Below are 25,457 nucleotides of genomic sequence, written 5' to 3'. Positions count from 1 at the left end.
AACTAGTTTCAATATCTTCTGAAATGAATAATAATGTCAAAATTTTATCATTTAATAAATAAGAATATATTAGATTATTTTTAAGGGCCAGGTACACTTAATAGGTAAAAGAAAACTTCATAGGTGGATACAGTAAAGAATTATAAAGACATTTAGTTCAGTTCAACATTTTTATTTTTGGTATAGATTGTTAGCTTTTTGGTGTGTGCCATTTTTATTTTTTATCCTTCTTGTAATTATGAAATGCTTTTATAAATGAAACCAGAAACTTATTTGAGGAACTACATGAGCATTTTTGAGCCCCAAATACTCTCTAAAGTTTGAGAAAATGTTAATTTTGTATTCTTTAGTCTCATTCTAAAATTATTTTATGAGATACCAATTCAATAAATATTATCAGTGTGTTATGGTTTGGATATGAGGTGTTCCCCAAAGCTCATATTAAGCAATATAAGAATGTTTGGAGGTGAGATGATTAGTTTTTGAAGGCTGTAAACTAGTGATTCATCAAATCTATTTTTTAGATTAATAATTTGGAAGGACTACTATACTGGTTAGTAAATAGAGTCAGGCAGGGCACTTCTAGAGGAAGTAGGTCATTGGGGGTTTGCCTTGGCTCCTCTTTCTCTCTGTTCTCTGGCTTCCATGAGTTGAGCACTTTTCCTCTGCCTGACCTTGCACCATGATGATCTGTCTTGCCTCAGGATCAGAGAGATGGAGTCAGCCAACCATGACTGAGACCTCTCAAAACATGAACCAAAAATACTTTTTTTCCTCATCTATACTGTTATTATGTATTTTGGTCACAGAGATGTAACGCAGACTAATTCCAGTAAATTCTAATAAAAAATACTAAATGTCTGTGAGATATGTGTGAATGATAAAATAAACTTCCAATTAGAAGGTTTCATATAATTAAATCAGAAGTCCTTGGAATTAGTCTGCTTGAGATGGTGAGTGCATGCTGAAGTATTTTAGATATACTCCATGGGCCTCCTTTGAAAAAGGCCATGTGGATATTTGTAATAATTTCTTAATATAATATCAAGTGGAGTAAGACTGCCAACTATGTAATTATGACCACAAAATAGTTTTCTTTATAAAGAATTTATTAAAATACTTGAAAGTTTTTGGTATATATTACAATTATAAATATTAAAATATTTCAAAATTCTCAGGCTTCTGCTAGAACTACCATATGTGCCTTGAAAATAAAAATATGTTGGCTAAATCTTGCCTAAAATAAACATTCAATTCTTCATTGAAATTTTTGTGAAAAACATCAAATACTTAATTTTACATTTTTCCTTTACTATTGTTTTATATCTCTGTTCTGTCCCCTTTGTGTTAGGAGGAACCCCTAACCAGACAATTTTAGGGAGAGGAGCAGCATAAAGATGTACTTTTTATATTATGTATATATTATTCTATTTCAAATTCTTAGATGCATGCACTATTTTGTTTTAAAGCTTATGAAGTAGATAATGATATTTCCATTTTATGAATAAGAAAACTTAATCCTTGTTGTTGTTGTTCTTATCACATTTCATAATCATTCATCAGCATTTCTGTCAACCTTCCACCATGTTTTTACCAGAACCAGTCAGTCACTTCTTTCCACTCTCTCCATGACTGTCACTACCACTACCACTCACATGTAAACATTTTGTATCTTCCATGACTATTTTAAAAATACCTGCCTAGGATAGTTGTCATTATTTTTCCTGCTTTCCTTTCTCCTAGTCATTTCATTATCATGATACTACTCCTTCTCTATGGAGACATTGTAAGATATAATTCACAAGTTTCTCAGCCCTGCCACAATCTCTCAAAATGCTATAGTTTCCTTCACAGCACTCATCAATTGCTTGATAAACCCTTATTTGTTGATATAGGCTTCATTTCCCCCCCATTATAATAAAAGCATGGACGTTCCAATTTTTCTTGGAAAGATGCCTGGTCTGAAGTGACCTTCAACCATTGTGTGATGAATAAACCAGTAAATGAATGCACCTCAAATGTCTCCTAACCCAGGAAATATTCATTGATCAAAATGAGTATGCTCCTCTCTCAAGCTGTATTTACAATTGAATATACATTGCCATCTCTTTATTGCATGCTGATTCATGGGTTTGAATAAATTTCCCTCAGTAAGTTGATCTTTGAGAATAAGGAACTGTCTCATCTTTTTATTTTTCATGTTATAATGCTGAGTATCTAACCCATATTCAGTACACATTGGAAGTGAAAGAATAAAGCATCCCTAAGAAATATCCAAATCTTCCTATAGCCATGAAGCATAACAATTCTTTGAATGCAATGTGCTAAATTAAAACATAGATAGACTTGCAATCTATGTGGTACTTATAAAGTCTTTTGTTATTTGAACTTTGTCTGATAGTTAAATAATATGTATCTTTCAACAACTGAATTTTGTGTTTTCAGAGATCATCTATAGCTGGGTGTTTAATGAGTTCCCTTCTTTTGTGGCGGAAGACAGCCGGCGGTTCATTTCCCAGGAGACAGGCAACCTTTATATTTCTAAAGTGCAAACCTCGGATGTCGGCAGCTATATTTGTCTGGTGAAAAACACAGTGACGAATGCCCGAGTACTTAGTCCACCAACACCACTCACTCTACGAAATGATGGTAAGTTGCGTGGCCCAGAGGAAAATGGTCGGCTGTCTCACACGTGAAAAACAGATATTTAGTGTTCTCTAAGCATTTGACCTAATACAAACAAAATAAAAAGGCATTCACCATGGTTAGAAACTCAGCATTTTTATTCTGAGATTATGCATACCTTAGAAGAAAAATTCTGATATGGGAAAGTGATGATCCATGGATGAAAAATATTCATTACAATGCTACTGTAATTCCAGAAAGAAAGAGAGAATCTGAGAACTGTCATAAAGAGACCACAGTTCTTTTCTTTCCACTTTAGTGCCTCCATATAGCATATGTATATGAATTGTAAGCTTTTTATGGGTTCAGTTTTCATTACATTTTTATTTTAGCTGCTTTCAAACTGAATGTTCAGCTTTTAATACTTCATGGTACAATTATAATTGTTATTATTACTTTTTCAATAATAGGAACAGTTGGAACTTTAACTTTTAAGTGCAATTCAGGCAGATATGATTATGCTATAATTATAGGTATTGCCATCTATCTAAAGTATCTTCACATTTAAACACCTCATTTGTATTTATAGACATTTACAGTGAAGCATTGCATTAAAGAAGTCAAGTGCTGTATTACAGTTGATATATGATATGCAACTTGCTCTATCATGCAACAAAAAAAATCTATGAAGGCAATATTAAGTGAGCTGAGAACTGATTGATTTTGAAATTTAAAAAATAATCTATCTCAATGCTGTTCTTTTACATACTTGGTTTTAGACTATATTTGCTGCTGGAATCTATGACTAAAGTTATATCACTGATTTTTTTTTCTTGCTATTTAGTGTGTCTTTAGATATATACAACTCATTAATGAAGTTTATGACACTAAGCTATAAGTATACACACACACACACACACACACACACACACACAGTATTGTAGACTCTATAGATTTTAGTAATCTTAGTGGATAGAGTACAAATACAATATTCATTTTAAAGAGGAGAAATCCAATGCTGGAACATTAGAGAGATGATGAGTCCTGCTAAAGCCCACACAGGGTAGTGTCATGGATGAACAGGTGGGAAACATGAACAGGGACTGGCAGACCAACCCAGAGGCAACTGAAACTAAGTAGAGGTGATACAGGATGGAACAAAAGTAGTGATAGTAGCCTTAAAGGGTAAGAAAGATGACTGAGATATTAAGTGGGTAGAATTATCAGGATTTGAAAACAAAATATGGTGCTCTGGTCTGCAGAGAGATACTGTATAAGACAATTTCAAGGTACTGGCATACTTCAATGAGTGGGTGTTGCTTCTTCACAAGATGCAGGTGGAGGAACAGATTGCTGAGTGGGTGAACATGATGCATTTTGTTTTGGATACAATAAGGTAAAGTGTCCACAGAAAATCTCTGTGGAGCTATATAGTAGGCATTCCAATATATGTTCCTAATATCCATAAGACAGCTAGGCCAGGTAAAGAGATTTCAGTGTCACCATTGTGTGCTCCATCATTCTAGTTGAAGTTCTGAGTGTGTATATATTTTGCTTACTTCGAATTTATTTTTCAAATTTATCTAATCAACATCTTGGAATTGATTTGTTTCTCTGTGAGCTGTTTTCATAAAATTTCAGAGCACTCTTTCATTAATCCTTTAAGAATTTAAAGCATCGTTACCTGAGAATTGTAACATTCTTCTCTGTGAACAATTAATTCCATTTACACTATTCATTTATATATGATTACACCTTGCAGTTGGTTCAGGCCTGAGGTTGGAGAGTCTTTTCCACCTTCTTTTCATACAACAGACCTCTTATTACACATGCCAGTTATAAGAATAACACATGGATTAGTCAGAACCCCAAAACTAATACTGCCTTCACTAGTTAGTTAAAAGTTTCAATGTCCATGGGTAACTTTTAATTCATGGCCCAAATGTGTCACTTAACTTTACCTTCTACCTTCTATACTCAAACATTAAAGAGTAATCCTTTGCTGATATTTAAAATACCCCATTCCTTCCAACTTTTGTTTCTTTTGTTTGGCAAACCTCTGATCCCAATGATTTCAACTGTAGTCTTACTCTGACTGCTTCAAAAGTAACACCCACTGTGGATTCATGATCACCAATTTGAAAGGTGCTACTCAATCCCATTAAATTGGATGATTTAATCTACTATTCTCTCAAAAGCTTTTGGATGCTTCTCTGCTTTGCTTCAGATGGACAGTTCCCCCACTACCACTTCACAGAACTATTTAAGTTGTCAAGGTCATCTTCCTACTAACACAGTTCGAATCTAACTTATTGCACCTTCATCCACATCATTATTCCCAAACCCATTCTTTCTCAATAGAGATATTCATCCTGCTAGAACCAATCCCCAATCCATCCTCTACTGTTGGTTTTCATTCCCTCTGTTTACAGAATAATGCACTATTAGTCATTGTTTCTTATATAGTAAATGATATGTTACTAGACATGAATAATTTTAGTTGTCCAATGAATTGAAATAATTGCAATAATCAATATTGTTAATTTTTAATAAATGTCTGTATCTTCAACATTATTTGAGAAATACTCTGACATGATTAATAAGTGCAGCAAAAATAAGTAAAACAATATGGTGATTTCAAATTTAACTGAAAAAAAAAACAAGTAAAATAAATCTACTAAGTTTCAGTTATATCACTCAGGGACAGTCTTATTTTGTACCAGAGAAGATAGAAAATTCACATTTTTTATTTTTTTAAATTACCTAAGTCTGTTGTTTCATTGGCTGTTGTCTATTAATATCTTTCTTATCATGTTAAAACATCCCTATTGAATGAATGTAGCAATGCAGAGAAACAACAACAAAAAAACATATTGATCCCTCTCCCTGTCCTTAAAGGTCACTCTTTAGTGTTTCATTTTTTTAGGAAAAGAAAGTTATTTTTAATTCACATATTTGAAAACTTTCATGTAATGCTAGAAAATACCTGTATTTCTTGGTTAATCAATTTTAAATAATAGTTGTTTAATCCCTCAAATAAGTATGCAAACACTGGTTCTGTTCTCTTGTCATGTGTTCATATATTCTTTTTAAAAAAATTTGTTCTATTTATACGTGGCTGTAGAATGCATTCTCATACATCATATATAAATAGAGTACAACTTCTCACTCTTCTAGTTGTACATGATGTGGAATCATACCAGTCATATATAATCATATATACACATAGGATAATAATGTCTAACCTCATTCTTCTATCTTCCCAACCCCAAATCCCCTCCCCTACTTAAACAGGGTGTACACTGCCCTCTGTCATGTTCAGATATTTTCATTGTTTTTCTGTTGCTTCCCTTTTAGATTCAATAATGTACGAAATCTTTGCAGTTTTCATACTTTTCAAAACAAATTTTAATTTCTTACTTCCTAAACTAGAATAATTTTATCCCTACTTTTTACTACTCCTTCCCTCAACTACTTTTATCTTCTTTTGTCTTCTACTTTTGCTTCGACATTATCATCATCAAATACAACAAAGTCTTATATGCTTCCCCATCAACTGATTATAGAAGCTAATAGTCAATAGATATTTAAAAGTTAGTACTGTGTAACAATTTAGTATCATATTACTCCAGATTTTCAGTCATTTTCTAGATATTGATGCTATACCAGATGTATTTTTCCTAATATGTAAAACTTAGAATTAAGTATAACATAATGAAAAATCAAACTAATAACACTAATAAGATTGTAATACACTTGGCATGTAGTAGAAAAACAATAAGTAGTTCCAGTAAAAGTGTTCAGATGTAAACAAAAGTCATAGCAACAAGGGTGATAATTGAACAGTGGTGTGGGTGAGAAAGCACATGGAGACAGTAGGAAATGAGAGAACATGTAACACTTTGGGTCAAGTCTTGAATAAGCCAGACAACTTGAGGAGGGTAAATAATGAAATACTGTAAAATATAATAAGAAGACACAGAGAAAATAGGAAAAAGAGTAGTGTCAAGAAACCAGAGGAAATGTTTAAGTGAGGGGGTGGGCATAGACATGCAGTTGAAGAACAGAGTGCGCACACCTGCTTGTGTCCCTTCTGACACCCTACAGCAAGAAATCTATATCATCCATGAGAAAAGTCTTGAGGAGGAAAAAGTATCACCAACACAGCAGACATTTTGATATATTTCTGGACAAATGAGGAAAGATGTGCATTAAAGGATTAAAACAGTAGAAAAAAATCTGAATAAAATTTAAAGGATAAACAAAAGAAGTTGACAACCATGTGCCAGATAGAAGTCTGAAAAACTGCAATCAAAGTTAGCAATGAGGATGGATGGAAGAAATGGGACTTAAACTAAGGGGGATAGGTAGAATGGAGAAGTCACAGTAAAATGTTAGAATCCCTTCTGTAACTCTATTTGCAAAAATTCAAAGGATCAATTTCAGTAAACTGAAGTTAAAGTTTTTGGCTTTTGTTGTTGTTGTTGTTGGTTTGTTTTTTTATGTGAGTGGTGGGACATAGTGAAAAACCTTTTCCTGACATTTGGGTACCTACTTCCTGATAGCAGACTCCTTGCCCTCTCAATTTAAGCAGAACATCAACTTGAACACACTCCACTAGTGCGTCTACAGACACACCATGCAAGAACCCAATACCACTTTCCAAATTTCTCAGATTTAATATTTATATGCAATTCAAAGTTAGCTGTTACATTTAAAAATTACTAAGCATATTGGTTGATTACAGAATTCCAAGATGACGCGTAAAAAGCAAGAAGCTCTTAAGATGTGTGTCTTAAGATAACTATAACACACGCACAAATTAGACTACAATCATTTTTAATTTAAAAACTTTCATTATTTTGTCTCTCTTTAAAATAATGTAATCAGAAAGGGTATTCATAAAAAGGACATTATCCTGAATATTTTCCCAAGTAGGTAGCATATATTAAACACTTATTCTGAAAATAGAAATAGAATGATTGTGGATGAATCCATTTATTGCACCATAGTCAGCTGAAATTCCTGCTGGGTCTTACAAACTTCTCAGTGCAGAGATAGGCATTGTAATGGATGTTTCTGCAAACTTGGCAAATACCTCTGCAGGGATTTGAATATAAAAATTATGTTTAATCTGCTGTGACCATAGAGTTAGCTACAAAAGTCATTTTTAAGAGCATTGTGATTTTATAATTCTCTAAAAAATATAGATTTTTCTAAAAATAATAAAGGATACATGAATAAGCAAAAGTTTTTGTTTCAAGTACAAGTAAATTTTTGCTTAATAAACTGTCTGTTATAGAAAGTATTATTTTACCTTAGGTTCCTCTAAAAGCAAAGCTTGAAACACAGTGTTCTTGGTTATAGTTTATTTAATTTCTTCCCAGAGACTTGGAGTAAGTAGTGTTGGGTCAATCAGTGAAAAACAGGGCTTCATTATGGAGATGACCATTTCTCTAGGCATCTGCAGCTTCATCCCACAGGAGCAGAGCCTAACACGCCTACTCAGATTGGTGACCTTGGAGGATGAATCAATGGATTTCCCTCCCCCCTTTCTTGGAAGTAATTCTATAGGCAGTGAAAGCCCTTGAACTTCAGGTGGCCCTCAAATTCCAATTTCCTGGAACTGGCTCCACCTATACAAACCAGTTTATAGTAACAGGTGCGAGAGTAAAAAGTACAGCCAAGATCATTGGAACTGCAGCACAAGGGACATGTGAAACATTGGTGATAATGAGAAAGTTTTCACAGTTCTAGCACATTTGCTTATAGAAAGGAATTCCATTTTCCATTTACATAATTTCAAAAACCCTAACATTGATAAGGATGTTGTTTCCATTGAGACTTTCTATTACTTAGTCATTTGATAAGGATGTTGTTTCCATTGGGCATTAGGTTCTGTGACATATATTCAGATACATGGATAAGGACTTAAATAAGAGTGAGAAAGCTATTTGAAATGCAGTGCTATGATTCAAACATAGGTATATGTTGCTATGGTAATGCCTAACACTGAACCCACTGGCTGAGAATGCTTCCAGGAGTTGATACCTGAAGAGAGTTTTAAAATTTGGAATTTGGTAGATAAAGAAAAGGAGCATGTGCATTCACTGAGTACAATACAAAATCATAGACAATGTTGTAATTGCACTCCAGTATAACACAAAACACTAAGCAATGGGGTGATATGGGGGTGTGTATGGAGGGAGAACAAAGGTCATACTGTCACAGAAGAGGTATCACCAAAGAATGATCCCAGGAGTTGCTCAGGAGAAGGGGAAACTTGACTGAGGTCCAGCAAGGTTCTTGCCTTACGTACCAGAAAAGAATTTGACATGCCCTGGTCAGAGGCATAGACAGAAGTTTATTTAGGAAAGTAAATACATATTCAAGGGAGAATGGGGGCAATCCTAAAGGAGAGATACCTTTGCATATAAGGCAAGAGATATACATTTAAGGGAAAATATGAGTCATCTCCTGAGTGAGAGATGCTTTTGGGGTATTCACAGCTCTTCGTTTAAAGGAAACTTGGTGATGAGTGGTTATGGAATGGCATGTAAGAATGACATCAGTTCAGTGATCTCAGGATGGGTTCTGATGTTCTGGTCACTCTCAGGATTCTTGGGGGGTAACATGATCTTCAATTTCTGATCAGTAGATAGTGTTGGAAAATATTACACATTTCTCAGAATAACATTTCTCTCTTTGCTTAATCTATTGGGGGTGGTGGGAGGCTAAGTAACAGTGCATATAGAGAGTTATAGATTTCCCCCACATTTAGCAGTAGTAGGTCAGGGAAAGAGACAGGCCTGGAAAAGTGTACAGAACTTCCAAATTTAAATATTTTTTCATTGTTTCTCTTTTACGTCTCCTCTTGTACCTGTTTCTTATTTCTTCTATCTTACCTCAATACAATAAAAGTCCTTATTGACCATGTAACTGTCAAAGCAGTAGGAGAAGCTTCAACACATTTGACATGTATGAAGCACATGATTGGATTTTTCTTCTGCTCATACTGTAGGACATTATCTTCATGAATTCACAAATATGTATTGTACACCTACTATGGTCAGATATTTTGTTAGGCACTCAGGCTATAACAAAGGGTAAGCAAACATAACTATCCTGTGCAGTTTACAATCAAATATGAAAGAGGATCTCACCCTAAATATTAACAAAGACTGTAACTGTGCATCTCAAGATCTGCCTGCCTCACACAGTATCCTGATGAGGCATACTTCACTTATCACTGAACTACAAAGCAAAACAAATCTAACTCTTAAAAAATTGTGAGTAACATAGATTTTTCACTAATGATTTAGATGGTAATAAATGAAATACTTACACTCCACAAAATACAGCAGAATCTGTGATGCACCCCCTCTCACCACATTGCTCTTTGTCAAGTGTTCATTCCTGAGGCTCCATCTCTCTTTCAAATGCCTCCCCTCCCCCACCCCCTAATACTGCGGCTCTCAGCCTTCCTTCAGGACCTCACTGTCTGTCTTCTGTGCTAGTTTTGTACTTTCTTTTTTTTTTTCCTCTCATTTGTGTTCCTTCGAATTTAATTCAAATTTATTTATCTAAACTTATTTAATCAACATGTGTTTACTACATTTGAAACACTGTTTTAAAAAAAATTTAAAGTATTAAAATGAAAAGATGGAAAATATGTACAGGTTAATATAAATTACAAAGAAGTTGAGACTGTTATATTGATAGCATATGAATATTACACACAAAAATTCTAAGGTTAAAAGTGGTCCATGATGTTCTGATATTGGGTATTCTAACAATTTTCTGGGAAGAAATATGTGTATATGTATATGTATATATATGTACAGTTGTACATATATTCCCCAATTCATTATGTGCAAGACCAGATTCCTCACCCCTTTCCTAGTTCTCATCCCTCTTCCAAGATCTTTTCCTTGGAGTTCAGCCTACTTCCCAAGACAGTGTTCTCTCAATTCCCTTCCTTGGGGCCATAATTGCTCCAAAGTGAGCAGACGGGACTCGTAGGAAAGAAGAAGGAGGAGGAGAAGAAACACACCCTGGGCCCTTTTCTATCTCTTGGGTAGGATAGTGAAGTAGAGAGAAAGATAATTGCATTAGTAACTTGAGAAACTGAGTGGAAATAGATTCAGAGTGCATTCAGAAAGATTGTTAGAAAGTTCATCTGTTGTCACGGTAGTAAAAAAAAAAATTAGACTATAAATGCAGATAATCTACCCCTGGGGGTATTGGGGAATCTGATGGCTTGATTTTTTTTATTAATGAACTGTAGGGAAAGTCATCAGCTGAAAATGGATGTATAGACAACATGTTTATGTTTTAAAGCAAGAATTGTGTCAACAAGGAAATTATGCACAGAATTACCTAATTACATAATCCATGAATTAAACCCATTAGTTCACTGCTGAATAATTCAGGACCTAAGAGAAATAGAAAAATATAAAAATGGCATGGCTCTTGAGACTGTAGTAGGCTGAATAATGACCCTCAAGAAGTATAAATTCTAATTCCTGCAAATTGTTAGTATTGGATTATGTCATTCAGAAGCTTCATGGATGCAACTAAATTCAGGATCTTGAAATAGAGACATTAACATACAATATCTGTGTCCGTTCTAACTATAGTCACATATGCCCTTAAGTGGGAGGCTTAGGACAGTTTGACTGTGGATGAGGGGGGATGTGATGACAGATGACAGAAGCAGAGACTAGAGAGATGCACTCAGAATATTCACGTAGAATATGCATTTAGACCATGAGTGCCAGGTGCCAGTGATACACACCTGGACTCAGGAGAGGGAGATCTCAAGTTTGAGGCCAGCCTAGGCAACTTAAAATTCTGTCTCAAAATAAAATTTTTTAAAAATCTCTGGACATTTAGCTCAGTAATTGCTTAGCTTGTGTGCAGCTCTGGGTACAAGCCCCCATACCATAAAACAAAACCAAAGCAGGGACCATGAGCAACAGAATGTTGATAATTCAGCATCAGAAGACAGAAGAAGCAAGGAAGAAAGAATTCTCCCCTAGATCCTGTAGAGGTAGAAGGAGGACTGTCCTATCCTCGAGAGTGGCCACCTGGGTCAGGCTCAAGGGAATTTTGTTTGCTTTGCCCCAGAAAACACACTGACGAGATGAATCTTATGCTTGCCCTCTCTGATCCCTGACATTTGGTAGTTGATAGTGGAATTCAGCAAAGTCAGTCTTATTCCCTGATCTGTCTGTGAACTCAAAGCAGTATGAGAATTGAAATAACCTTGGGTATTCTCAATTTTTCACTTTCTCTTAAAAGTGCTGCTCTTTAGGTATCAAACATCTTACCCTAAACCCGTGAGATCTTTCTTCTAATCTCTGCTGAAAATTCTCAATTGATGGATAGTTCCAAAGGGGCTTGAAAAACCTAGGAAAAGTAGAAGTGTGACAGGAACACTTGGATTTAGATACATGTATCTATGCTAGGGAAGCTGATTAATATTGAAGCATTATGTCAAACTCCACAGGAATATGGAAACTTACTTAACTTTTATTAATATTATATTTATTTTGCCATTCTATCTTTGGAAACCTCATAATCTTAATCAGAAACAAATGAAAACATCAGAAAATCACTGGATGAGTCCTGAGTAAAATGAATATTTCATTCATTCAGACATCTTAACAATTGGTCATTCCATCAAATCATTTTTTTTAATCAGACTTACAACAATCATTTGAACTTTTGTCTATGCAGATAAGACATTTTAAGAGAAACAATATGTATGATTTCATTAACTGTCTTAATATGTCTTAGAAACTTTGAAAAATTATTGAATATGTGCTTGCAAATAAGATATATATGTTAAATGCAAATCTTACTTGGGCTTTTTCCTGATTTTCTACACGAAAAGCTGTCATTATAATTTAGGAAACAAATTTCTATTGGTTGTTAATTTTTGATAATTGGTGTTGTAATACTGAATATATATGTTATTTTTAACATAAGAAAAGAATGCAATTTTGGTTATGAGCACTACAGTACATGTATATTGAGTGATTTGATTTCCTTTTCTATTTTCAACTTTCTTGAGAGGCTACTCTACACCCTTGTCTCTGTTGCTTCACCTTCTCTTTGCATTTAATAATCTCCCATCTGGCTTTGAGCCTGACCACATCTCTTAAAGTGTTTTCTCAAAATTAATCAAATATCTTTTATAACCAAATGTCTTGGTATTTTATCAGTCTTCATTATTCTTGACCTCTTTGCAATCCACATTTAAAAAAGAAATATTTTCTTTTCTTGACATGACAGATAGTATACTTACCAAACAGTTTCATTTGTACCTTTCAATGTTTCCTTTCTGTCTAATCCCTAAATCAGTCATTTCATTTAATCATCCACTTGCTGTCACAGGATTCCCCTAAATTCTTGGTTACCTACATCCAAGGTTCTTCTGAGGACAGGAGACTTAACCTGTCTTTCAATCTATTCATCAAAACATGGGATAACATTGGTACTTTTTCTTTGAGTATTGTGAGGATTGAACATCAATGCATACAAAACACTTAGACAAGTACCTAGTTATGTAGTAAGCTATATGAAACACTGGCTAGTAACACAATAGTTATCATATAATTCCACAGCATTTCTTTGCTGTGTGAGAGATGTTGCAGTTAAGAACTATTCTTCTAAACTATTGCTATTATGGTAATTTTGTTGTTGATGTTGCTTACTGTATAAATTCAAACTTCTTTGTATACAACTAAGATATAAATAGGCATGAAAGAGATGGATGACAAATAGCAATGAGAAGAGCTTTATATCCCATTGCCTGCTTTCAATCGTTTTATTCAAACTGCTCCTGAGTTTTCCAGCTTCATTCCTTTTGTTTCTATTATCTCTGAGTTGCCCTCTCATCTTCTAGCACTCTCTTTAAGGATATGAATGATTTGCCTAAGATGATATAGCTTGATAGTTACGATAAACAGGAATAAAATCTATCATATAGTAAGCAATTTGAATTCTATTCTAGAATTCCTTTGTTTGTCCATACTGAACACGTTTATCAAATTGGCATTGCATTTACTACCCAGAGAGTTCTGCATCACCTGAAAAGTCAGGGATGAATTGAACCCTTAGCATATGAAGGCATTTTATAGAATAATCAACAACCAATAACCCATCTCAACAGCTGACCCACTACTCTACTTTTCCAAAATACAACTTCCCGTAACTAAGATATTTCATTGGCCCAACAAAACATTATTACTCTATATTATTTCACATCACAGTTTGATTTTAAATAACATTTAGTAACAAAATTTATAAAATGCTTTTAGAAGTCTATATAAATTACATCTAGTATTCATGGTGTTATAGTTCAGCAAGATTGCATCAGAATAGTCTATGGTATTTATAAAAAATAATAATAGAATATAATGGAGAGATTGAGGCCATACCTGAGAACTCCCAATCAAAGATTCTGAGGCAGTCTTACATATCAGTAGTTTTGTTGTTTGTTCATTTTTGGGTTTTTAAATCTTATTATTTTTAGATATATATGACATTAGAGTGTATTTTGACATATTAAACATATGTGGGATGTAACTTATTCTAATTAGAATCCTATTCTTGTGGTTGTACATGATGTGGAATTTCACTGGTCATGTTGTCATAGATGAACATAGGAAAGTTGTGTCTGATTCATTCTACTGTCTTTCTTATTTCTATCCCCCTCCCTCCCTTTCATTCCTCTTTGTCTAATCAATAAACTTCTGTTCTTCTCCTGCCCCTTTATTGTGTGCTAGTATTCACATATAAGGGAGAACATTCGGTCTTTGGGTTTTGGGGACTGGCTTATTTCACTTACCACTTTAGTCTCTGGTTGCATCCATTTATCACCAAATGCCATAATTTCATTCTTCTTTAGTCTGAATAATATTACATTGTGAATATATGCCATGTTTACTTTATCCATTCATCTGTTGAAGGGCACTTAGATTGGTTCTATAGCTTAGCTATTGTGATTTGAGCTGCTATAAATTTTGATGTGGTCACATCACTATAGTATGCTGATTTAAAGTCATTTGGGTATATACTGAGGAGTGGGATAACTGGGTTGAACAGTGGTTCCATTCCAAGTTTGCTGAGGAATCTCCATATTGCTTTACAGAGTTGTTCTACCAATCTGCAAATCCATAAGCAATGTATGAATGAACCTTTTTCCCCTACATCATCACTATCATTCATTGTTACTTATATTCTTGATAGTTGCCATTCTGACTACAGTGAATTGGCATCTCAGAGTTTTTTTTTTAATTCTAGAATGCTTTAAGGTAGACAGTTCACGTAGAAGGATATCTCTGGGGAGATATAGGCAATGTATCCCAAAAGTACTGGGAGCACTTATTCCTAAGAATCCTTCTTCCCCAGGTAGAAGAGCATCTCCTCTCTCAGGAGATCACCTTGTTTCTCAGATTCAGAGAGTCAACATGCCCTTCCAGAACAGCCAGTTGACTGTGAGTGTACTTAAGTGTGTTTATTGGTCACTAAAGGCAGGGTCCCACAGAAAATTTGCAGTAGGAGTTCTGAACCTTATCTTTCTCTGGAAGTTTTCAGAACTTAGGTTTTCAGACATGCCATCTGGACTCACTTGTTTGTGTCTTCCTTCAAAGAGGGAATTGGAAGAGGACTGAAAGAGGCATTTTAAGTATTGAATAAATGTTGTTTTCATCCTATAATTCCAGGAATCTGCATTTTCCACAGTACTCTTCAGATATTTCATATATTAGTCAATTGAGAACCATTGAACCTGCCATATTTTAATGTGATATGCTTCTCCATATTTTTAAATATCTTCTTTATGCCAACAGGGTTTTGAAACAAAAGCCTATAATAGAAGTACACTGGAAAGAAATTCTTACTAAAAACACAGCTTCTTGAGTCTTTTCCTTAGATGTTCTCTTTCACTTAGTCTTAGGGGATGGATGACATTTTATCTCAACAACTGACCTTATTTAACAGTTGTCAAGTGGTCACCCTGTTTATGCAGTTGATTAATTTCCTTTGAAACATTTAAAATGTGTTTAATTCATAGTTTTAGAGCACCTTGAAGGGAATTATTGCAATGTAGATTAATAAACTTTTTTTGAGGAACCTCGTGATACTGAGCTTCACCTTTCATTTTGTTTAGACAGCTTTTCTATTATTAAGTTGCTCATTTTCCTAACATTGCCCATTTTCCTACCTTACCTTGCACACCACGTCTTAACCTGATGTATCTTACATTCCTCTGAACATCCAAAATGGTGTTTAAATATAACCTTAAGACTCCCTTTGAATTATTTTAAATGATTTCCTTTAATTTTTTACCTCTGAATTAATCCTTACATTTTGTCTCAGTTAATTTTCCTAAATTAACTTGAAGTGGATATTTTAAGGTTTTCATTATCCTGCAAGGATATTGAATTTATTATTGTGTGTCCATTTTTATTGTGTTAAAAATCACATTCAGAATACTGAGGTTTCTAAAACTACTTGTTCTGGGAAGTAAATAGTAATATTTAGGAGTGTTTCTTACATAGCTCACACCAATGGAAATTTTGCAAATTTATCACAAAATAACAAGACTGTGTTTTTTTTTAAACAAATGTACTAAACCTCATGTATTTAAATAAGAGCCCCGTTCTTCAAAGTAGACATACTTGTAGGTAATTGACTTCTACCAAAGTAAGCTTGACATTATTCAAAATATTTTCAAACTCCAATGATTCACCTTACTATTTTATAATCTGTGTCTTTCATACTGTGGAGAGAGAGCAGCTTTGTCAGTGGAAGGTTGGATAAAGACTGATGTTCCCTCTATGCTCCAGTCACTGTGCTGAAAGCATTTCATACACTCTGTCATTTAGTCATCACAACAAAACAGCATTTCGAGTCTCTCTTTGTTTTATAATTACAGAACTTGCAGTTTTGACAGGTAGCAGGTCCTCTTGCCTATGCTTGTCTGACTGCAGAGACTACATTTTAAAGAGTAAACGTACTGCTCAGTTACTACCAGGTTAAGGGACGCCCAACAACAGAGTTGGTCACAGATCTGGAACAAAAACTATGACTCACAGATACTGTTTTCACCACTCTGTCATCCTGCCTCCCTTATATCAGTGCCACATTGTGGCTTGGATTCAACTCTTCAGTATTACCTGGAATTACAATTAAAGGGTGAGGATAGAAATGATCCTCACAGAAGCAATCAGTATTTGTTTCTTCCTGGTTTGGTTGAAATAAATGTTACAAAGGTCATTCTTCTAAATTCAGCAAGGAAAAGAATCTATGACATTTTTGAAATTAGACAGTATAAGGAGTAACCTACATAAGTAAAATTGGGGTTATGCTGATCTTTGGGAATGACAGACTTCGTCTTTAGAGAGTATAAGGTTGCCTGCTACACAGTGTGTTAATTATCTGTCAGAATATCTGTCAAGAGAATGCAGAGTCTAATTTTCTTAATAATTAGTAAGGTCTACTTAATATTACACCATGCTTTCTTCTTTAAATGTAGGCCTTCTTTTAAAATGTCATACTGCTAAAAAGTTAGTGATTATGGAAAAAGAAGAATATGCTGAATTTGGAATCTTAGAGAATATTTTCATCACTCAGTGGTTTAATAAATAAATGAATGCCAACAGAAAGAAATATTTTGTTGTCATCCTAGCATCAGGGTAATCAAATACATGTAGTACAAATCTTAACAGATGGGCAACTTGTAAATGATTCATATGTATAAATAGCTGCCCTACCATAAGTTGGCCACTGCCTAAGGCTTTTCTGATTTTGCTTTTGTTTAAATTAAAAGCATATCCTCTAGAAGCTTTTAGAGAGTTTGAAATTCAGAGGTATAGGAAGAAAATGTAGAAAGAAAAAAGAGTAGGAATAATTTAGATGATGTTAAGCTCAGAAATGAACCCTCAGGCAGTTTAATCCAAATGCAGCAGAACTAGTGTCTACTGCGCTCCCTCCCCATGACATAACACACCACTCAGGCTAACATTCCAAAATGCTCATTTAGGTGAATGAACATTATGTTTTTACAAAAATAATTCAACAGAGAGAATGAGAGGTCAGGAATTTTAACTTCAGCATGCATTTGTTGACATATCTCTTACGGTTTTAACTCTTTGTAGGACACTCCCAGAAAGAAAATGAGTCTCACTGACATAGGAAGAGAAGTAACATAGAAATTTAAAACTGATCACTGAAGGGAGTTTAGCATAATTTTTAAAAATACTTCATTGTATGTATCAATGTGGTCAGGTAGAGAGCTTTTTAGGAAGACTTTATTAGATTACAATCCCAGTTCTGCCTCATTTTACTACATGACCTGCTCTGTCCTGATTCATGTAACAGTGTTTATATCTGATTTGAAATGGATGTAAAATTAAAATAATCATAATTGTAAGGAATCTGTCACAGGTTTTTTGTTTTTGTTTTATTCTGGGAGTCAAGAATGATGTGATTTTGAACCTCTGAGAGCCCATGATATAGTAGGAGAGACAGACAAAATGAATCTTGATTTTAAAAAGAAAATCATGTGAAAAGAATAAAATAAAATTATATCATCATGGGCACAAAGAGGAACCTAACTTCACAGGACAATCAGGAACATTTGCATAGAGGAACTAACATTTGTGTGCATGTTGAAAAAAGAAAAAGTATTTATCAATTGCCCCAATTCTGGGCTGTATTCCATAACAAGGCAAAATCATACTCAAAGCACTTGGAAAAAAGGATTAAAAGAAGTAGAGCATGCCCAAAATACCTTCATCTTTCACATTTATCAGAGGCTGGTAGGAAAAAAGTATTTTATTTTCTTCACTACAAGGGATCTTGCTTCTATGATCTATAACCTAAAAGAGTCATGTTGTTACTACAGCTAATTTCTTTAGTGAACTCAGTAGGATTTTGTGGGTTAAAGGCAATCAAACCAATATTTGCAATGTTCCACAGAAAAATTTCTTTGGCTCCAAAGAACTGGTTACTGCAGAACCCATGGAATACCATTCTCTATTTAGTATCATGGGAAGTATGTGCTTCAAAGTCAGATTTCCTGAATTCAAATCCTGGCTGTAGCATTTAATAGCTATGTGGCTCTGGACAAATTTTCAACTTTCCTGAGTCAGTTTTCCCAAAGACAAAATGAGAAATATTCAGACTAATTCAAAGGGATTGAAGATTAGAGTGTTTATCTGGATGACTTACAAGGGTACCAGGCACATAGTAAAACCCAAAAAGTCTGAATATTATTCTAATTATTATTTTATAAATTTTTCATGTGATAGTGATTAGCACACAACCTGAAATATATTCCCCTTCCCCTCACAACTTCTTATATGTAATTTTGTATAACATTGAGGGTCTCCCTCCATTTCCATGCAATTTCCCTTTTCTCTCCCTTTCCCTCCCACCTCATGTCTCTGATTAATGTTCATCTTTTCTTCCTGCTCTTCCTCCCTGCTCTGTTCTTAGTTGCTCTCATTATATCAAAGAAGACATTTGGTATTTGTTTTTTAGGGATTGGCTAGCTTCACTAAGCATAATCTGCTCTAATGCCATCCATTTCCCTGCAAATTCCATGATTTGTCATTTTTTAGTGCTGCGTAATACTCCATGGTGTATAAATGCCACATTTTTTTAATCCATTCATCTATTGAAGGGCATCTGGGTTGGTTCCACAGTCTAGCAATTGTGAATTGTGCTGCTATGAACATCGATATGGCAGTATCTCTGTAGTATGCTCTTTTAAGGTCTTCAGGGAATAGACCGAGAAGGGCAATGGCTGGGTCAAATGGTGGTTCCTTTCCCAGGAATCTCCATACTGCTTTCCAAATTGGCCGCACCAGTTTGCAGTCGCACCAGCAATGTACCAGAGTACCCTTTTCCCCACATCCTCGCCAGCACTTGTTGTTGTTTGACTTCATAATGGCTGCCAATCTTACTGGAGTGAGATGGTATCTTAGGGTGGTTTTGATTTGCATTTCTCTGACTGCTAAAGATGGTGAGCATTTTTTCATGTACTTGTTGATTGATTGTATGTCCTCCTCTGAGAAGTGTCTGTTCAGGTCCTTGGCCCATTTATTGATTGGGTTATTTGTTATATTATTGTCTAATTTTTTGAGTTCTTTGTATACTCTGGATATTAGAGCTCTATCTGAAGTGTGAGGAGTAAAAATTTGTTCCCATGATGTAGGCTCCCTATTTACCTCTCTTATTGTTTCTCTTGCTGAGAAAAAACTTTTTAGTTTAAGTAAGTCCCATTTGTTGATTCTTGTTATTAACTCTTGTGCTATGGGTGTCCTATTAAGGAATTTGGAGCCCGACCCCACAATATGTAGATCGGAGCCAACTTTTTCTTCTATCAGACGCAGAGTCTCTGATTTGATATCTAATTCCTTGATCCACTTTGAGTTAACTTTTGTGCATGGCGAGAGGAGGGGATTCAGTTTCATTTTGTTGCATATGGATTTCCAGTTTTCCCAACACCATTTGTTGAAGATGCTATCTTTCCTCCATTGCATGCTTTTAGCTCCTTTATCAAATATAAGATAGTTGTAGCTTTGTGGATTAGTCTCTGTGTCCTCTATTCTGTACCATTTGGTCACCCGCCTGTTTTGGTACCAGTACCATGCTGTTTTTGTTACAATTGCTCTGTAATATAGTTTGAAATCTGGTATCGCTATACCACCTGATTCACACTTCCTGCTTAGAATTGCTTTTGCTATTCTGGGTCTTTTATTTTTCCATATGAATTTCATGATTGCTTTCTCTATTTCTACAAGAAATGCCGACACAACCTGAAATATACCAGATTTCCGGTTGTAATTTTCAGGTTTGAATTTATTTCTGGAACTTTAGAAATCTTCTTCAAATCTTCTATAAATATGACTTAAAAGCAAGGGGAAAGTTGAATTATAATCTGTAAAAATCATTCACAAATCAAATTCCCAACTATATAAAATACCACAATAAAACTAGATAAAACAAGACTTTACAAGTTATACTTGAATTTATCACTGAATTACTTACTTCCTTAAACTTTTTTTAAGACTATTTAAACCTGCAAACCCTGCAGATTTTTCAAGCTGGGTTAAGGTAATAGCAAACTTTCCAGAGTTAGAAATTCAATCTGCATGTAACCAGGGTATTTTCAGTGAACACTCACTACCTGTACAATCCTGCTTCTGATACTCATCAGAAAACATTCACTCACACCAAAATCGAATTGGGGCCAGTTTGCAAGGGAAGATCCTTTTCCATTATAAAAGCTCTGCTTGCTCACTCCTTCTTTTAAAAAGGAAGGGGAAGAAAATACGCACACACACACACACACACACGTGTGTGTGTGTGTGTATTTCACAGTATATTAAATATCAGTTGCTAATTGCTGTTGCCTTTTAGTGTAAATAGTTAGATTTATATTTATATTTATAAATAAATATTTATATTTATTTATAAATATTTATATTTATTTGATGGTTAGATTTTTAAATTTTTATTTTGGCTTAATACTCACAATATTCTGAACAAGAAAATATGAGGAAACTGATTTAGTGCTATTAGATATTCACAAAAGAAAATAGATTCTTTGTGAATATGAGGACTAATGAAAACTCAAATATATTGTGATTTACTTATAATCATGGAGAGGCTTAATAGAAAATCTCCATTTTAGCAGTGCTAAAGACCTAAAATAAACAGAATAAAGAATAAACATAGCTGTAATATATGAATGGGTTTATCTGTTCTTAAAATATCATATTTTTGTCATTACATTTGCATACATCCATATAGAATCAAAAATTGAAATTCAAACTCTCAAAAACTGCATGGCACTGGTATAAAAATAGATATATAGACCAATGGTAAAGAATAGAAGAATTTCAAACTCTCTCAGATGTAGTCATTTCATCATTGACAAATGTGCCAAAAACATACATTAGAGAAAAGACAGCCTTTTTTACAATTGAAAACTTGTTAGCCATATGTGGAAGAATGAGACTATATCCTAACTTCTCTTCACCCTACACAAATACCAACTCAAAATGCATTAAATACCTAGGAATTAGAGCGGAAAATATGCAAATTCTACAAGAAAATGTAAGGTCAACACTTCAACATATTGGCACAGGCAATGACTTTCTCAGTAGGAGCCCTAAAGCCCAGGAAATAATGCCAAGAGTTAATAAATGGAATGGCATCAAAGTGAAAAAGCTTCTGTACAACAAAGAAAACAATTTAGAATTTGAAGAGAGGACTTACAAAGAGGAGAAAAATCTTTGCTAGCTACTATTCTTACAGGATTAATATCCAGATTACATAAAGAACTCAAATACTTAACAAAAAACCAAATAACTCAATTAATAAATGGGTAAATGAACTAAACAAATATTTCTCAAAAGAAGAAATACAAATGGCAAAAAAATATATGCAAAAATGTTCAACATCATTAGGGGTTAGGGAAATGCAAATCAAAACGACCCTGAGATTTCATCTCACTCCAGTCAGAATGACAGTCATCAGGACTATAAACATGAATAAATGCTGATAGAGTATGTTGCAAAAAGGGAACAATTTTACATCATTGGTGGGATTGCAAATGAATATACAACCACTATGTAAATCAGTATGGAGGTTCTTCAAAAGGCTAGGCATGGAACTACCATTTGGCCCAGATATATCACTCATCAGTATTTATCCTAAAGTATTAAAGTCATCATAATATAGCAATACATGCATACTCATGTTTAGAACAACACAATTCACAATATGCAAAGTATGCGACCAGACTAGGTATCCATCAACAGATGAAAGGATAAAGAAAATGTGGTATATGTACACAATGGAATTTTATTCAGCCATAAAGAAAAATGAAATTACATCATATGCATGAAAAGAAATGGACATTGAGATCAATACCTTAAGTGAATTAAGCCACAGAAGATGAAGGGTCATAAGTTTTCTATTGTACGTGAAAGCTAGAGAGGAAAAAGGAAAAGAGAGGCAATGGTCCCATGAAAATCATGGGAAGATCAGTACGGTAAAGGGACTGGTGGCAGGAGGAGGGAAGGGAAATGTAAAATACTGGGTAATGATATTGACCAAATTATATTGTAAGACATCTCACAATTATTTACAAGTATAATGCACCAAATAAATAAATATATAAGGAAAAATTCTCAGTACTGAAATATGAAAGCCCTCATGGGGATTTGGGGAAATTTCTAGAAACTTTAGGATATCAGCCTAGTCCTAAGTAATGATGTTTTAAAAAAATATATTTGATAGTTATCCTACTAAGCTATATTGATGCTTAATAATTAGCTTTTATTACTCAGCTTATAGCAGATAAGAACTATTTATGTGACTGGAACTTACCACGATCAGAACCTATGGGAATCAAACAGAAGGCATGGCCGTAGTCATCAATAAATTATCTTATTATACAAACAAGATGTGAAATCTCAAAACATTAAGCAAAACATTACTCCTCAGAAAAGAAAGTATAAACAGGAAATGCTGCTGGAATCCATCACTGTGGGCTACTGTGGTTATAGAAAGTATTTTAGAGGAAAAAGGATTTAGTTTATTCAGCCTCATTAAACATAGTATTTGAGAATATATATGTAAAAATGTCAATGTAACAAAAATTAATTATTGCTATTTAGGAGACAAACTGGTCCTAACAGTGGGCTCTGAAGGACAAGTGGAAACTAATGTTAAATTTTTTCTGCTTTTGAGCGTATTTTTAGGGCTTTAACTGCAGAAATAATAGCCTGAATTTCATCAAAAAGATATGGGAAATTACCAATTTTTTTGGAAAGGAAAATAAATGATGAGAACACTATTTTATAAAGATTAATCTGTAGTCATAGTACAAAATTGATTGTAGGAAAAGGAAAGCAGAGTCAAGAGGTCAAGTATACCAGCAATCAAGGCAGAGTAGTGAAGGTCCAAATTAGAATTATGTCCAGGAAAGAAAAAGTAAGATACATATGCAATAAATACTAGAGAGAATATTATGAAATTACTGGGTGTGGTCTTAAAATAGTCTCAACATTCTAATAAGAATAAAGAAGGTGCTTATAGAATAAATCCAATATATTAGAATCAAATTTCAATTAAAAAATGCAATCAAGCATTCAGCCAGAGAAATATGTGGTTCATGGACTACAAGAGGGCCTGCGGAGTGATGTGTAGGCCGATAGAAGTTAATAAATCTACATTCAGACATTGCAGGTGCAAAAGAGAATAAAATTCCTCAGTGTTAGAAACCACATTATAATGAAGATAGACAAGTAAACATTAAAATGCAGAGAGAATGGGCACTAAAATAAAGGGTTATTTGTGTGCTTTGAAAACATAGAATGAAATTAATTCTCTTATAGATGAGAAGATAAAATTTGAGTATGATACTGAAAGCTAAATGGTAGTGTACTAACTAGAGAAAAAGACTAAGAGGATTTCAGGTAAAGACAAGCATATGATGATTGGCATAAAGGTCAGTTTAGAGAGCTGAAGAAAACTGTCACGAGGCTACAGAATAAGGATTGTGAGGAGAAGAATCACTAAGTTTAAGACTGACTAGACAGGCAAGGTCCAATTAGTGAAGGACTTTGAATGTACTACACGAGAAGCAGTATTCAGATTTCGTTTTATGCCATTATTGAATAAATAGTTCCCATCCTATTTTCTCTGCTCTCATTGACATCAAGGCTTCCTCCAAGAGTCATCTGAATTTTCTATCAAATTTACCTCTACTTTTTTCTCATATTAATCATATGAAACTTTAATACTCACCACTTTTGCAAATATTACCAAGGATCCTCATATTGTCTAATTTAATGGACTGAATAAAATGAAATCTAAATTAAAGTAATAATGATCAGAAAAGAAGTAAAGGAATAGTCTGGAAAATTTTAATTGAAACCCAACAACAGAACTTGACAATTGACTGATTATGCTGAAATGGAGAGATTTTATCAATTCATACATCCACAAAATGTTTCATTATCATATGTTCATACCTCATTAACTTAAAACAAAATATAAATTTTCATGGTTATGAATGGGAAAATTACCTTGCATTTTCCTCAGAATGAAATAATCATTGGAATGCATAAAAATAAAATCTTATCAGATCCTTTTTTACCTTCTACATAGTTTATAACAACTCTATTGATTAATTCAGTCATCAAATATTCTTGAGCATTGACTTTGAACCAAACATTGTTTAAGGGCAAAAAGGGAGACAAATGATACAATCACTGTGCTGAATGAATTTAGAGGTTTGAAAACAGATATTGAACAAAGGAATAGAAGTGTGTTCAGATTGAACAATTGATAATCATAGGGATTAACAGCTAGGGTGATTGATTTGGTTGGAGAAGGGAATAGACAGAGGTTCAGGAAAGACTTTCCTAAAAAAGTAATTTTGGAAGTAGAACTCAATTGTCTACAAAATTGGGAATGACTAAATAAAGTCTGCTGGAAGGCAGGAGAATGTACTTGAAGTGAGGACAACCTGGATGTAACAGTAGATTCACACAATTGGGTAAGAAACACTAGAAACAACTCCTATTGCTGAGATTCCTAGAACAATTTGGACTTTACTACCTTCTGCTCTCATTTCAATAGTTATGCCAGCTTATGGAATAATAAGAATTTTTCCTGGGGTTGGGACAAAATAGAAGAGTGAGTGGAAGTAGCTTCAGGACTCACACAGACCTCAGTTGAATCCTTTGCCTGTCGTTTAGTAGATCAGTGATGTAGATGGAGTTAATTATCATTTA

General features: G+C 34.1%; 1 protein-coding gene across 1 annotated transcript in view; it reads left to right on the top strand.

Annotated features, from left to right (window-relative positions):
• The window catches only part of Cntn5 (contactin 5), a 494,625-nt gene that overhangs the window by 143,174 nt on the left and 325,994 nt on the right, over window positions 1-25,457 (top strand). Inside the window, exon 6 of the mRNA XM_076841939.2 lies at window positions 2,446-2,649. Coding sequence (XP_076698054.2) covers window positions 2,446-2,649 — 204 coding nt within the window. The remainder of the gene's footprint in view (window positions 1-2,445; window positions 2,650-25,457) is intronic.

Source organism: Callospermophilus lateralis, chromosome 2 (assembly GCF_048772815.1).
Source record: "Callospermophilus lateralis isolate mCalLat2 chromosome 2, mCalLat2.hap1, whole genome shotgun sequence".
NCBI lineage: Eukaryota > Metazoa > Chordata > Mammalia > Rodentia > Sciuridae > Callospermophilus > Callospermophilus lateralis.
This window is presented reverse-complemented; position numbering and strand designations above follow the sequence as displayed.